Raw genomic sequence first — 14689 nt, 5'->3', positions numbered from 1 at the left:
CATGGGAGGTTTATAGGAAGGGCAGGTATTTTGTCCAGGTTGTGACATTAAAATACAACAAATGTTCCCAAAGCAGAATAGTGCAGTGTTACATTGCTAGTTTTGCAAACCAGAGGCAGTGCTCTTTTTTAAAGGAATGTGATTTTTAGGTATATTCTTGGTGGCAAAACAAAAATTCAAGGACACAATGTGCTGTTTATTAGTTCACAATTAAGTGTGAGCAAATTGACTTTGGCAGTATTCACACCTTTTAGTATGAAATCTTAAGGTCTTAAAACCATCCATTGCCTAAATTACTTTTTGTATATGGTAAAATGTTCATGCTCTTACCACATAATGCAAGAGGTGTCTCTTCAGTCACTGTGCACAACTCCTAAGAAAAAAAAAGCCCACTCTCCCACCCTTTTTTTTTGCTTGCAGATCTGAAGATTTTTTACTGTGTTACATTGAAAGACTTTACCAATCAACTCCTGGGGACCCTGTAGCACTTCGTGCCCAGGCTGCTACTGCTTGGTTGGCCCACTATGACAATGTGTTTACACATTTTAAAATGTACTCTCTGACCTACAGGCAGGAAAGGAAGGTATTCCCCTCTTCCTGAAAAGCATTACTGAAGACATTTTAACATGAAAACATCCCATGATTCTATTATTCCTTATTTGTATCAAAGATGAGAACCTCTCACAGAGACAGGAACTCATTAGAGATGCAGAATGTTAATGCTGGAGAATTGATCAACATTTACTAAAACCCATTTTTTGTATGTGCAGAAGGTAAATACCTTCTTCAAGAAAATGCCTTTGCCCACAGTTATGGGAGTTCTCATATTAATAAGCCAAACAAAATCTGGCCCTTAACAGAAAACACTTGTGAGGACCTGAAAAATATCAGTGTTATGGACACTGACAAATATTAATGGAACCTTATGTTTTATGAGAATGATTTGTTAATTGTTTAATGCAGCTGTCACTTGATGGAAAGAAAACATTTGTGATGCCTCTGTGGTCCTATTAAGACTAATTAATTCCTTCTCCAAATGAAATCAAGACTAATTAGACTCTAATATTAATTTCCTATTTGTCCTGAGCTGCTAATTTTCATATCACCCTGTTGCAGCCTATATTTGTATGTCTGTGCTTGGGGATGTCAGTGTTTGTCTGACAGGGTGGCAAGATGATATAAGACAACCATAAACATAATTATTAAAGTTGCCAGAGGGGCTGGTGCAAAAGGACAATGATTCCCATCTCAACAGAGCAGTCAGGCCTTGACCTCCATGTGGAACTAGACATGAGCTGGTTCTCCAGAAATCTTCAAGACAGAGCTTCACACTGGGAAGAAAGGTTTAGATGATGAACCCTTGTGTGCCACTGAGGTACTGCTCAAGTGATTTTCAGTATATTTAATTGAATTATGAACTTCTCTGTTGAAATAAGCTACTGATAGGTTCGTGCTGGCCCCACTGCTCCTGACAGACTGAAGGAATGCTGCTTATCTCTATTTCTCTCATAGGCAGTCTCTCTTCCTTCTCTGCTTCCTTCCCTGGACAATGCAAAGCTGGTTCTCTCTGGGAAGCTGCTGAGCTCCCTGCACCCTCCCCAGCCATCACCTTATGTCTAACACTCTTCAAAGTCAGTGGCACCATGTTCTCCTTCTATGGCTCAGATTTTACTCTCTTCTCACAGACTTTCATGTGTTTCACCCTGAGAAATTGCTTCCCAGCAAACGTCTATTTACACCTGTAAACCTGGTTCTCCAGATTATGTTTTCCACTTGTTTTTGTGGTACTGCTTATAGCCCTCATCCTAACATCCTGCACTGCACCTCACACTATTAAACATTGATTTTCTTATGATAATACTCCTTGGCCAGTCACTCAGGACATGAACCTTCCTCCTTATCTCACCATCCTCTAAAGTTCAATCCACTTTTTCCTGCATAACCTGAGCAACTGCCTCTACTCCTGTGGATTCCTTCTACTGCCCTCACTAACAGCATGCTAATCCAGCTTTCTACTTCTAAGGTATCTCCAGCCTTCCCAGTCCTGTGTTTCAGTCAGTCTCTCTTTCTGAATGTTTCACAATGATTTTCAGAGCTGTGTGTCCAGAGCTGTAAGTCTGACCATTTCTTCTGTGATTGGCACTGCTCTTTCTTCCTCTCACAGTCCTGTTTTGTCAAGGGCAAAACTGTCTCCTCTGACATGGGGAACCATCTTCATTTCACTTTGGCACAAATATTTTGTCCATGTCCAAAATTAATATTATTCCTTCTAATCTCATTTTTTTTCTCTGGCCACTACTACCATGTTGCCTTATCTCATGAAACCACACCCTCTGTTTTATTTTAGCCACATATCTTAGCCACAATACCTGTTGTAGTACATGGAGAAGTTCACAAGGAAGAGTCTCCATATTTTTGTTCTAACTAATCCTCATTTGTTGTTATTCTTGTCACTGAGTGCAAGTGTTACCATCTTTGACACATATTTAATTTGTTTTTTCATAGTTATCTATCATCTTCTTCAGTGCTATTTTGGATCTGTACAATGCTTCTCTAAATCTTTGACTGTGAAGTCTGTAAACACTTTTTGTCTTCTGTATGTCTAAATACTGCTGTTACACCTTTAATTAATGGTCTGCATAACAGCAGAACAGTTGAATGCAAACAGTGAGAAAGTGGTTAAAATTCCCTTTAATTAAAAAAACTAACACCTCTACAAAGAAATCTCTGTGAGAAAAGTAGTGCCAGTGCCTTATTGACATCCAGAGAACAGGAACAATTTAAAGCCTCTAATACTGCACAGGAAAATAATTTTAGGTTTTCTTCCATGTTTTCCTTTTATCTTCCAATTTTAATAACCAGACAGTACAGAAAATGCTGCAGTTTCTAAATAAGTTTTAAACAAATCTTTTTCTAAAAGTCAGTCCCTGAATGTTATCTTGAAACTGTTTCCCATGAAAATAAAGGCATATGACAATTAGTTTTGTCAAGGAAACAAAATCCTGTTAGAACTTTCATCTCTGCAGGAGCCCAGGTGTCTGTGAGGGGAGTGCTGGATGGGCACGGGAGACCCCTGGACCTGAGAGAAAAATCTTGCCTTGTCTTTCTAGCTCTTGCCTATGACCAGGCAAAAGGAAGCAGGGCTTAGTGTCACGACTTTCCGGTTTCTTCTATATGCTCTCTCCCCCTGAGAATTCCTGGTTTGTTCCTTTTGTGCTGTAGTTCTCCCTTTCCCTTATAAAAAAGCCAAAGCTATTTGTCTGCCCTGTGAGGGAATGTGAGCAGTGCCCTGAGGGTCCTCTATCAATCCCCTGCCCTATAGTGTTTGAGAGCAGTAATTCATGTCTGGTGTCAGTGTCCCCCTGCCCTGCTCGGCAGTGATGTGACCCCCGGCTCACCCTGCACTGGCTGCTGCTGCATTTAATGGGTGGGGACCCACTTGTGTTAGTTGGAGACACTGTCTTTGACTGTCTTTACAAACTGGTGTCCTCTATTAATTTACAGATGCAAAGCAGGTTTTCCTTGGTGAAATGTTCTAAAAGTACCACTTCATCCTGAGTGACCCTCACTGAGGATGACACAGCCAGTAATCAGATGGGAATCTCATGGTAACTCGCTGTTTCCTACAGTTTTACGTGCATTTTTACATCGTGTTTTTCGTTGCCATTACTTAAGTTTTGTTGCCTTATTTGGTACTACAGAGCTGTACTTTACATATCTTAACCTTCTCAGGAGATAAAGTAATTCTGGTGCTTTTAATTAAACACTAGCACTTCTGCCAATTCTTCATGATTTAATATATCCAATGCCATTAACATGTGATTAACCTAGGTCAACATATCCTTGAAAGAGAAAATCTGAGTCTTAAATGCAAGAATTTTACTTTCAAATCATACCTGACTGTTTTAACAGACTAACGAGCACAAAAAGGTGCATGCAATAGTAACTGAATACCTTGCTTTTCCTGTCTCACAATATTTCCAAAACATTTAAAAAAGGCAAATAGATCTGTTCACTTCTCTGCTCTAGATGCCACAGGATTAATGGTAAAGAATGTGGCTGTCAGAATAAGGATCAACGTTTGGCTTTAAGATTGAGCCCTGCCAAAATGACACTGTAAGACAGTCACCTAATGAAATTTTGTGAGATGAATAGGAAGACAGTAGAGTCTTTTGCAGTGAGTTCTCACATGTGCAGGCCATGATTTTATTTCTAGAATAACTCACCTCTTTTGGATATTACCATTCTGAAATCAGGGCATTCGAATCTGAACATTTTTCTTCTCAGAACATAGAAAAAGGATCAAATTCAAAATAAATTTGACTCCAGGATGAATTAAGAGGAAGATCACAATGTATAAAAATTGCTTATTAAAAATTATGTGTTTAAAATGTTATAAGTTAGTTGTCTGTGTCTTGCAACTAAATTTCTCTAAAAAAAAGGAATTGTCAAGTATCTTCACCTCCAGGGTGAAGGGTGCTGAGGGTGAAACAGGCAGAGCTGCCCTTTGGGAGAGGAGGCACGGTGAGGAGCTGGGTAAAGGGAACAAGAGCAGGGCCAAAGAAACTGCCCCCACAGAGAGTTAAGGGAAAGCACTACAGAAATACACTTCCTGCAGGGATCACATTTTACCTATAGAGGATCTTTTAACAGAAAGATCTTATTGAATAATTCTTATGTCTTTTGAAGAAACAAAAAACATCAGCAGTAACCATCCATGTTTGTCTTGGATGTCAGATATACTCTTGCCTGAATAATTCTAATTTTGTTGAAGTAAAACTGAAACATGGATGATTCATTCCATATCCCGTTTCTATTGTAAGGCCTGTACAGGACAGAGTTATTGTAGCTTTTCTATACCACTATGGAGTAACATTTGTTTCAACTGGTATTGTATTAATGTCTTCTCTAGAAATAAAGGTTTTCCATACTAAAGTATATAATATAGTCAGCCATTGCCTTTTCTTCTAAAATGCATTCAATAAAGGTAGATCTTATATGGGATTAAAAATCTGATATGCCAGTTCTTAGCAACATTTCATACAATGATCCCAAAGGCTGTTTAACACAGAAATCTGTCTTTATTACACTCGTAGCCTAGTTTGGCTTTGCATGTGCAAGTGACATTCCACTAAAGCCAAGTATATTGCTGCCCAGCACTGTGTGAATTAATCTGAGATAGAAAGATGGCAATTTCCATTCTTCTTCACTGTTTACAGAAAGTGTACTTATGTTGTGCTCCTTGTTTCTGAAAGCAGAGGAGTCAATAATTTGTGCCAGGATCAATAGCTCAAATAAAGGAATTTAAGGACGGGAGAGACAGAGACACAACTGCTCCTCACAGGAGAACAGCAGAGTGGTGCCACTGCCTGCTGTGGATTGGACAGGGGAACATAGAGGAGGAAGGGACTCACCTTCTGGCTGGGGCGTTTGCACCTGCAGAGCCAGGGAGCTCTTATATACACTGAGGAGCTGGAACCTCCTGTGCCCACAGGAGTATAATGTCCCCAGTGACAACATATTTTTATAGCAGATGACTGTAACACTGAAATACACTGTAGCACTGCATTAACGATCACATCTCCCACTCTACATGGGACAAATTCTGTTTTCTGAAGATGCCAACTGAGCAAAGGATTGGCAATTTCCATGTTCATGTCCAATTTTCCTTTCAGAAGCGGTGCTACGAACTGCCATGGTGGACATCTCACTGCCTCCCCTGTCCTGGGTTAGCACTGCTCTCTCTGAAGCTGGGTTCATGTTGGACTCTGCAATTCCTGTGGCATTGCACCTGAACATTTGAATCAGACACTTCCTGAACTAGAAAGGTGAAAAAACAGGAGATCAATCAAAACACATGAGAAATTTTAAAATAGTTCTATAAATCAATCTGTGTGTTAGCTAAAACTCTTAGAAATTCTCTCATGAATCAGTTGGGAATACAAAGAAATAACCCTATAAAATATATTTGCCCATGCCACCATGAATAACTCTAAACCTGAGAACTAATGATGTTCTCAAAAGACCCAAACTATTTCCCTCTTCTGCTTTTAACTAACCACATCTAATGGATAGAACTGGTCATTTCTTTAGACTCAAGAGTTGTTTTCATATACTAAATCCCAGCTATTCAAAGGTGGTTTGTTTGTTGTTTGCATCCACACGCAGGGGAAGAGCAGCGTTTGCCCCGCACTGGGAGACCAGGGTGCTGCCCACAGTATGAGAGACAAGCAATAGCTGTCTGACTGAATAAATAAATGTATTCACCACTTCTTATCCAGCAGTCACTTAACTATTTTTCTTCTTTTCGCTTACATGCTTATACTCTGCTTGATGGCACCACTCTCAGTAGCTTCATTCCCTGTAGAAATCTGTGCACATTTGTTATCATGCCTGTTACCACCCTGAGCATACAGCACCCCGGCCCAGCCCCATGGCAGTTCCTTTTCTCTGCATCTGATCCTCTGCCCTCATTCCAGAGAAGAAAGCTCCCTATCCATGGGCTCATGCAATGCTTCTACCCCGCTGCACGTCCAACCACAAATGCAGCATTTCCCCGACACAAATTCAAGCTTTGAAAACTTCCACCCCGCCTCAAAATCAACTTCTTGGTGTTGCATTCCTGAAGAATTATTGAAATACACTGGGACAGTCTTTAGAACAGAATTTTCATACAGAAAACCAACTGATGTTCACTAAGGGTTGATTTTCCTTTATAATATCTAAACCTAATAATTATTAACACTTATATTTTAAAAATGCACAGAGGCTTATGCTATCTTACAGCAGGCAGATTATTTTTTTTTGTTCTAAATGCTGGATGTTGTAATGCTTGTTAACTAACACATAGGCAGGTAGAAATAGTTCACTATAAAGCAAGATAAAATAGCAAAATATGAGTGTTAAAGATACTTTGAGAGCATACAGTACCTGTTTGTTCATAAAGACATAAATAATTGGATTATAAACAGTAGCTGTTTTGGAAAAGAAAGCTGGGATTGCTGCCAGACAAGGATCCAGCTCAATGGAGGGGTCAGCAGTGACGAGGATGGAAAAGGCAGCGTATGGTATCCAGCAGATCAGAAAGGCAACGATCATAACAACCACCATTCTGGTCACTCGTCTTTCAGGTCTCCTGGTAGTTCTGAGCCTGCCTTGCGTTTCTGACACCTTTAAAGAAGAGATAAAAGATTCTAAAAAACAAAGAACAAGGCCTCCAACAGTGACTTTAGTGAGCGGGGCAGTGACCTGCCATGCTGGGACGACAGACCTGTGCTTCCCAAATGTGGCAGCACAGGAGGAGGCTGTTACTGACCACAGGGTGTCCAAGTCCCTGCTCAGGGACAGGAATTACCCTATACTGGCAGTACTAAACTTACCTCTGCTTAAGTATTGTTTTATTTTTATTGTCAAAGTGAAAAAGAAGGAAATCATGATGAGTCATGAGCAGATATTGAGCTTGATTCCAGCACTTTCTAGTCCATGTAGCCTTTGCAGACAAGTAGGTGACTGATGTGGGTGTTACAGACAGCACTGCTCAGGCTGTGCAACCCCCTCACCCTGGGGGATGGCCACACCAGGGGAGTCTGTCTGGCTCAGTGGTGCTTTATGGCCTTCACAAGAAGAGAGCCTATGATCTAGTGACACCAGAATTCAAGGGGGTTTGGGGCATTTAGTAGGAATGCTCTCCCTCTTCCCCTCATTGATCATGCAAGCAGCCTGGACAGAGATGTTGATACAGGGATTATGTGCTGCCAAACAATGTCTTTCTGGGAAAATCCTTGTTTTGTTTCTGATGACTTAGTGAAACAAGGCACTGTTATGTAATGTTAGTTTACATGGGAAGTAATTAATGATAACTCTGTATGGCTCTGGAAGAAACTGATGCCAGGTCTTAAAATAATACATGCTAATAAAGTTAGATTTTTTGGCATAATATGGCCTTTTAACTACCTGCAGTAATGTTAGATCTCTATGGAGACATTTCCCCTAATAACCCTTGAACTGCACTCAGAGAATTCAACATATTTAGTACTTTTAGAGGTATAGAAGCACCTCCTGGGAGAGGGGTGTCCTCACCTCTGTAGAAAGTTGCAATTAATGCTGGTTTTTTATGTTGTTGTTATATAACATATATATTGTATATATACATATGTATTATGTTTAATAATAATAATAATAATAATGCATTGTTATAATAGGTACAAGTTCTTAGGCATCAGTGAAGGCTGTGTTAGGTATTGAGCAAAGCTAAGATATGCCCTGTCAATATATGACATTTCTATAGCATTTTTTCATATATGCTGTACCTACATAGAGAGCAGCCCAGACTCCCTTTCAGCAGAAGTACAATCACCCTGGGGAAGGAACACAATCTCCCTGATAGCACTTTCAACTGTTTTGTCTTTGTCTCATGTCAGCCTGGCCTTTTTCTCAGCTACGGCTTTTCCTTTCTGTCTAAAAACTGATAAGGAACCACGTACTGGTGCTTTATCTTCTAAACAAAGGAATACTGCCAAAATAATTTACCCTCTGTGCTAAACTATTAATTTGATCTTTTCCTGAAAATTAATCTCTTTCATCAACTTTGCAGTTAAAGTGAAAGCCACTATTGGCTCTGTAAAGTTGGTGTCACCGGGACTGAGAGACTGGCAGACTTCACTAAGACAGAACTGTGCCACTCGGGACCAAGTCTGCATTTGGCAACCATGGGACATGGCAGCCAAAATCTGGGAAGGGGGATGGTTGGGAACACCAAGACACCAGTTCTGGTGCCTGGGCCTCTCTCTGTTCACTGTAGTCAGATTTTTGAAAATGAGTTTAGCTGTGAAATACGGCCATATGGTAACTCATTATAGATTTACAGATTATGTTGCAGGTATTGGCTTTTCAGAGCCAAAGGCCAGGACTGGCATAAACCAGATGGTCACAACTACATCACCTGTGATGTGGCCCCCTGAGGGCACCCTTGTTCCCTGGCTGTGCCATCCACCAGGTCACTGAGCTGTGAGGGAAGCGTGAAACACATAACTTACCCAGAAGTGTGATTTTTTTAAATAATACTGCTATTCTGTCTGGATAACAGAGAGAGGAGTGAGAAAGACAGCGTAGTGAGATCACACCAGAGTGGCTCCAGGCCATGCTGGCACACACTACGTGGCACTGACCAGCCTTCCAGAAGACATCATGACCTGACTCAAATGGCAAAATAGGCCGTTCATGACGTCTGCTGTGACTGACGGTGCCTCCCTTGCTCTTCATCTCACCTGCTTTATTTTACATTTACAGACTTTTAAGAGGAAGGAAATGGTCATTTCTGTGCACCTCCTAAAGCATCTGAGTAATAGATTAGTCACTGCTCTGGCAGTCCCATGGCAGCGCTGGATGCTGTGGTCTCACACCCCCTCTGCTGGGGTAATGTCCCAGGCAACCCCATGGGTTCCCCTCCCAGGAACATCCTCCTGGAGGTGGCCCTGTGCTCCCCCCAGGTCCTCAGGGACAGCCCCGTGTCCCCAGCAGGAGTAGGAGCCCGAGGTGGCTGCTCTGGGCTGTCCCTCCTCCCCCACATTGAGCTGGCCCCCTGCGCTCCCCCTTCATCCCATTTCCTCTGCAGGTAGGGCAGGACAGGTGAAACAAAATACTAACAGAAATTCTGGATATTCAGAATAACAAACCATAGTTTTACAAATTCTCTTAGGAGAGCCTGAGTCCTCAGCAACGATTTTCTTCAGGCATCTCCACATCCTGCTCTTCAGGGCCCCCCTCCCTGGCAGGCACCGGTTGTCCCCCCTGCCATCCACATCCCACCTCTTTTGTTTAATTCTGAAATCAACTTCTCCCAGCCATTCAGCCTTCTCTCCCCTGAAAGAATCCATGAGGAAACCAAGAAAAAATCCTTTCAGAAGAATCACAGTGTCACCCAAAGTTCCCTTCTGTTTCATTTTACTTAGAAAGAACACTCAAAATAAATACAATTTGACTATCCCAAATACTTTCAAAATAACAGTAAATTGAAGAAATTCACTGAATTTATTACTGAAGCAATAAAACAAGGCAGCTTTGCAGCAAACAGAAATATTAATATTGTCCCAAAATATTGTCCCAAAATTCAGTTCCAGATAGGAATTTTCCTATTCTATTGTCTTCTTTTTCACTTTTTGCAGCTTCTTCTTTGAATCAGGTGAACACAACCATTAAATAAAATTCAAAAGCATTTCTCAAGCCTTTAAAATATTTCTGGACAATCTAATATTTTATTTACTAAACAGCATGGCATTAGTTACAAATGCTACATCTCTGCATATAATTGTTACAAGCCAGTAGCCAGCACTCTTAAAATTTACAATTGAGTCATTTTAAGCTACATTCTGATTTGCCTGGTTTGAGTCTTAAGAAATGTCACTGAATTGAAGTACAATTGTGAATAAACCAACACTGGGTAATTCAGTTTCTTTATTTATGAGACAAACATTCTTTCATTTGTATGATGTTTGACTAATAAGATGTACTGATAAGTGATGCAAACTGCACACTTTGAAAAACCACTTCTAACCATGGCATGTATTTCTGTTTGTAGGGATAATTATTTAACAAGGGATGTAACTGAGTGTGTTTGCTGACTGCAACTCTGATCTGCTTATGTCTGATCTTTACAGAAAGTCAAACTTAAAAATTCTAAATATTTGTGTACGTGAACATTTTAAAAGTTTACTTATAAGTGCTTCTTCTTACCTTTTTTAGCTTCTGCACCAGTTTTCCATAGGATACCAAAATCACTAATAAAGGCACTATAAAACAGGTGGTGAAGAACACAATAATGTAGGTATGGTCAGCATAAGCTCCTGAGTACCTGTATAAAATACAAAATACATTGTGTACATATTACTAATATGTGGTGTTACTATTTTCTTGAAGTAGTAATTTTGCTCTTCAAAGCTGTCTTAAATATTTTTGTCAACTGCTTTTATTCCAAGTGCCCCTTTACAACTCTAGCTGCATCACCAGATGGAGCCCTGGGCCATTTCCCTGCCCCAAGCTAGGACAGGATCCTGTGGCCACAGGTCACTCCCACAGAACTGTGGTGCCCCTCAGGTGGGAAGGGACATGTAGTCCAACCTCCCGCTCCAAGTGGAGCCAGCTATGGGGTCAGACCAGCTTGCTCAGGGCTTTGTCCAGTCTTCTGGAAAAATCTGTCTCTTTGTCCACTTTGACTCCTGACAAAAAGCACAAGGTGTAGGGTGGTTATTTCCATTAGAGCTGGAAGCTCCTCCCTTTAGAAATTTTTGTTTTAAAAGCCGTTCATGGAAAATTTTTCTTGTTTTTATTACAACTTTCTTTGCATCCATTTTTTGCAGAGACGTTCAAACCTTTCCTTTAAATTCCTGCCCCTGAGGCCTCCTCAGCTGCAAGTTTCATTTCTTTACCATACCGTGCGAGAGTGGCCTTACCAGTTAAGCTCACAAGTGGTTCCAATCTTACTGGTGGTGTAACTGCTCCAGCCCATGGTTGGTGGAATGGTCCAAATGAAGGAAAAGGCCCAGACACAGACAATCCCTAGGCCTGCATGTCTCCCCTCCAGGCGCAGGTTTCCCAAGGGGCGGCAGATCACGATGTACCGTTCAAAGGCCAACAGAGCGAGAGACCAGAGAGCAACAATGCCTGCAACGAGAAAACAGCACCAAAAGTTGAGCAGATTCACTGAAGTGCCAACATCACAGTATCACAGAACTGCTTGGGTAGAAAGGCATCTCTGGGGGTCACCATCCCCATGGTCCACATGCTGGGTGGTGCAGGACCAAGTCCAGCTGAGTTCTGAATATCTCCAGAGATGGAGATTCCACAACCACTCTGGGCAGCTGGTTTCAGTGTCTGACCCCCCACCACATAAGACACCTTTTCTGTTGACCCAAGTTGTGAAAGGATGTGCAACTTCTGTGCTTTATTCTAATGTTAATTAAGAGCATAAGAATTTCATATTTGTGTAGTTTGTCATTCTACAGTATAATGGTTACAAAACCAAGCAGCTAATTGGGCCAGTTAAGTAACTATGACTTTCATTTTTCATTTGGTTCTACTCTGAAAAGCTGAAAATTTTGCGTACCATCCAAATTAATCAATTAAGATATATCTTCAAAAGGTTATTATTTCAGGCTGTCATAAAACTCAAACCTACAGAGAGCTGCCCACAACATCAAATTATCAGTTTATTAGGCACATATCACCTATTTGGCCACCAAAACCTTGAAATAGCCTCATCTTTCTCCATGGGACATGGCTTACGTGCCACAACTGATTTGGTAACGTCCCTCACTGACATTCCCTCTGTGTAGCTCCAACAGGTGAAGAACAGCTGTGGGGCTCCTTTTCAGGCTGAGGATCAACACTGAGTGGGATTTAGGGCAGTGAGGAGCATTACTGGTTGTCTTTATGCAGCTTCAGAAAGCTGCCCCTTCAGAAAGGGGCAGAAGGCAGGAACGAGTGTCTGTCTCAAGTAGATGTCCCACTTTAAACTTATTTCCCATTTATTCTGCAGAGCTATAGTTACACAGGGAACTACATGGTGATGATTTTTCCTTTTAGAGTACTTCTAATACTTTTTTTGTAGTTAGTGAACAAAGGAGTGAAAAATAAATCACAAAAAGCTGTAGGTGTGCAGAGTGGCTCTTACAGGTGTGTCTCTGCTCCTCAGAACTGCTGCAGAGTAGGGAATATAAGAGGTTTCTCTGCCCTGAGATTTTCCACAATTTATGGGCAGCCACTCACTCTTTTTCTCTCTCTCTTATTCACCCATATATGCACACACCTAAATACAATTATTGAAAATAGTTATGCATAGGGATTTTTTTCCTGAAAGTGTTTTATTATAAACCCCATGACACTGTTATTCTATTGGCAAGCTTTTCTGCATTATATGAAACACATTCAATGACCAGCATACATGGGACAGGCCATGTATATGATAGAGAGAGAGAGAGAGATGTTTTTCACTTGCACGTGTTCCAGTACAGAATATCTGGGGAAAGCACCAGTGAATTCAAAGGCATGCAAAGGCAGTGACCTGGGGAAATGCAGTAAAATACATCGAAGGAAGTTGGAGGAAAAGAACATACAACTACAAACACAATCAAGCTTACCAAAAAATGTGACAGCAAATCCTTCCAGTACACAAGCCCAGTATCCCATATAAAAATAACCTTTTAGATTCGTTAGAAAGCTGATGGTGCCACCAGTCAGTGAGACCAGGAAATCAGCCACAGATAAATTGACTACAACATAATTGACAGGTTGCCTCAATTGCTTGAACTTAAAAGTTACCAGGATTACAGCCAGGTTCTCAGCAAGCGACAGGGAGGTCACCACCAACATTACTGCTGCCAGAAGCCTGAAATGCCAGGGCTGGATGGAGTCCAGGGGACGACGGAAGGGATCCCAGCTGGCAGGACCAAAGGAACTGGGCAAGAGCGACTCATTTTCAAATGCTCTAAATGCATCCATTTTTTCTCTCAGTAGCAAAAATAATATTATATTATAATGTATTATATGTAAATAATATTCAGGATTAAAAGGAGAAGTTTGTTGTGTCCAACAGAAGTGTGAGCAAACTCTCCCTGCTTCTGCTTTCCAGCAATAGTCCAGGAAAAAAAGTTTTGGTTGGAAGAAAGTTTAGTGCTGCCGAGTGAAGTGGGAACTGGGATTAGCAAGAATATTTCTTAGAGCAACTTCTGCTCCTCTTTGCCCATCATCTCCTCTCCTGCCTCCTCCCACTGCGGCTGTGCCTTTATCCGTGGTAGAACCCAGCTGTGGAAGCTGCAGGTTTCCTCCTCCTGCAGGACCAGGAGTGCTGAAACACCCTCAGCTCAGCTCTGCTCCGCTCCGCGGAGGAAATGCAATGCTTGCTTGGCAGCCTCTCGCACCTTCAGCACCGTAAAAATGCTGCTTTTTTTGGTCAGTCCGAGGGTGGAGCGATCTCCCCACACCCAGGGACAGTGGGAGGCAAGGGGGAGGCTCCTGCCTGAATGGTTTTCTTGAGACAGGGCAGCCCTGGAGAGATGAATGCTGCAAACCACAGTACAAAACCCTGCCCGCAGCTCAGGCTGGCTTAGAGCTCCCAACTGAGTTTTCTCTGTTATTCTGTGGAATTTCAGCTTCTATCAAGACCTTACTGACGTCTTTCCTGGTGAAGGCATAAGGATTATAATTGTAGTTTTGGTACTAAAATCTCAAAGAAGCACAGCAACATTTTAAAGATAGAGTTGGTAACTATGTTAAAAGAAATACAGCTTGACAACTGACACCAGGAAAATTAAGTCATATATTTCTGATAAAAATGACTGGATATATCTGAACTCCAACATAATCACCAGCAGTCAGGGTTACTTGTGTCCAGTTCCCAAGATAGGTAGCACAGTCTCTGCACTCTCATGAGGCATAACACTGTGACAGATATTCCAGTACTCCTGTACAGCACTGCCAGTAATTATTCCAAAAATATAGCAATCAAAATATAGCAATCATTCAGCTGTGTTGTGAGATAATTCTTGGGGACAGTAATTGTTAATCAGATCCTCAGAATTTTAACCAGAATCAATAATATAAAAGCAATCCAGTTCCTGTCTTGGAGAGTTCACACTTTGGACACAAACCATGTACAATATATGAATAAACGAACAGTGAGAGTAACAATGAGTAA

At 41.3% G+C, this 14689-nt stretch overlaps 1 protein-coding gene across 2 annotated transcripts; it reads right to left on the bottom strand.

Moving 5' to 3' along the window:
* On the bottom strand, positions 1-13494 carry LOC113971855 (opsin-VA-like). Of its 2 annotated transcripts, XM_027692273.1 has the most exons (6): positions 13134-13494; positions 11448-11658; positions 10732-10849; positions 6931-7170; positions 5653-5820; positions 1-3270 (listed from the first exon to the last, which is right to left on the bottom strand). In XM_027692273.1, exons 1-6 carry the CDS (start codon positions 13492-13494, stop codon positions 3253-3255), a joined length of 1116 nt encoding a protein of 371 aa, XP_027548074.1. In that variant the 3' UTR covers positions 1-3252. The 2 variants fall into 2 exon arrangements, with proteins under 2 accessions (XP_027548074.1, XP_027548073.1); XM_027692272.1 differs by lacking the exon at positions 1-3270 and having other exon boundaries at positions 5117-5820.
* Positions 13495-14689: the final 1195 nt, after the last annotated feature.

Source organism: Neopelma chrysocephalum, unplaced genomic scaffold, assembly GCF_003984885.1.
Source record: "Neopelma chrysocephalum unplaced genomic scaffold, ASM398488v2 Primary Assembly neopelma1_85, whole genome shotgun sequence".
NCBI classification, from domain to species: Eukaryota; Metazoa; Chordata; class Aves; order Passeriformes; family Pipridae; genus Neopelma; species Neopelma chrysocephalum.
Note: the sequence above shows the minus strand (reverse complement) of the source record. Positions and strands in the feature narration are given on the sequence as shown.

What these genes read in the sequence shown, in the direction of transcription:
- LOC113971855 (XM_027692272.1), bottom strand. Translation starts at nt 13,494, where the DNA reads ATGGATGCATTTAGAGCATTTGAAAATGAGTCGCTCTTGCCCAGTTCC. An exon ending in ATTTGCTGTCACATTTTTTG is followed by an intron (nt 11,659 to 13,133) that starts GTAAGCTTGATT and finishes TTCTCGTTGCAG; the next exon opens with GCATTGTTGCTCTCTGGTCT. An exon ending in ACCACTTGTGAGCTTAACTG is followed by an intron (nt 10,850 to 11,447) that starts GTAAGGCCACTC and finishes TATTTTATACAG; the next exon opens with GTACTCAGGAGCTTATGCTG.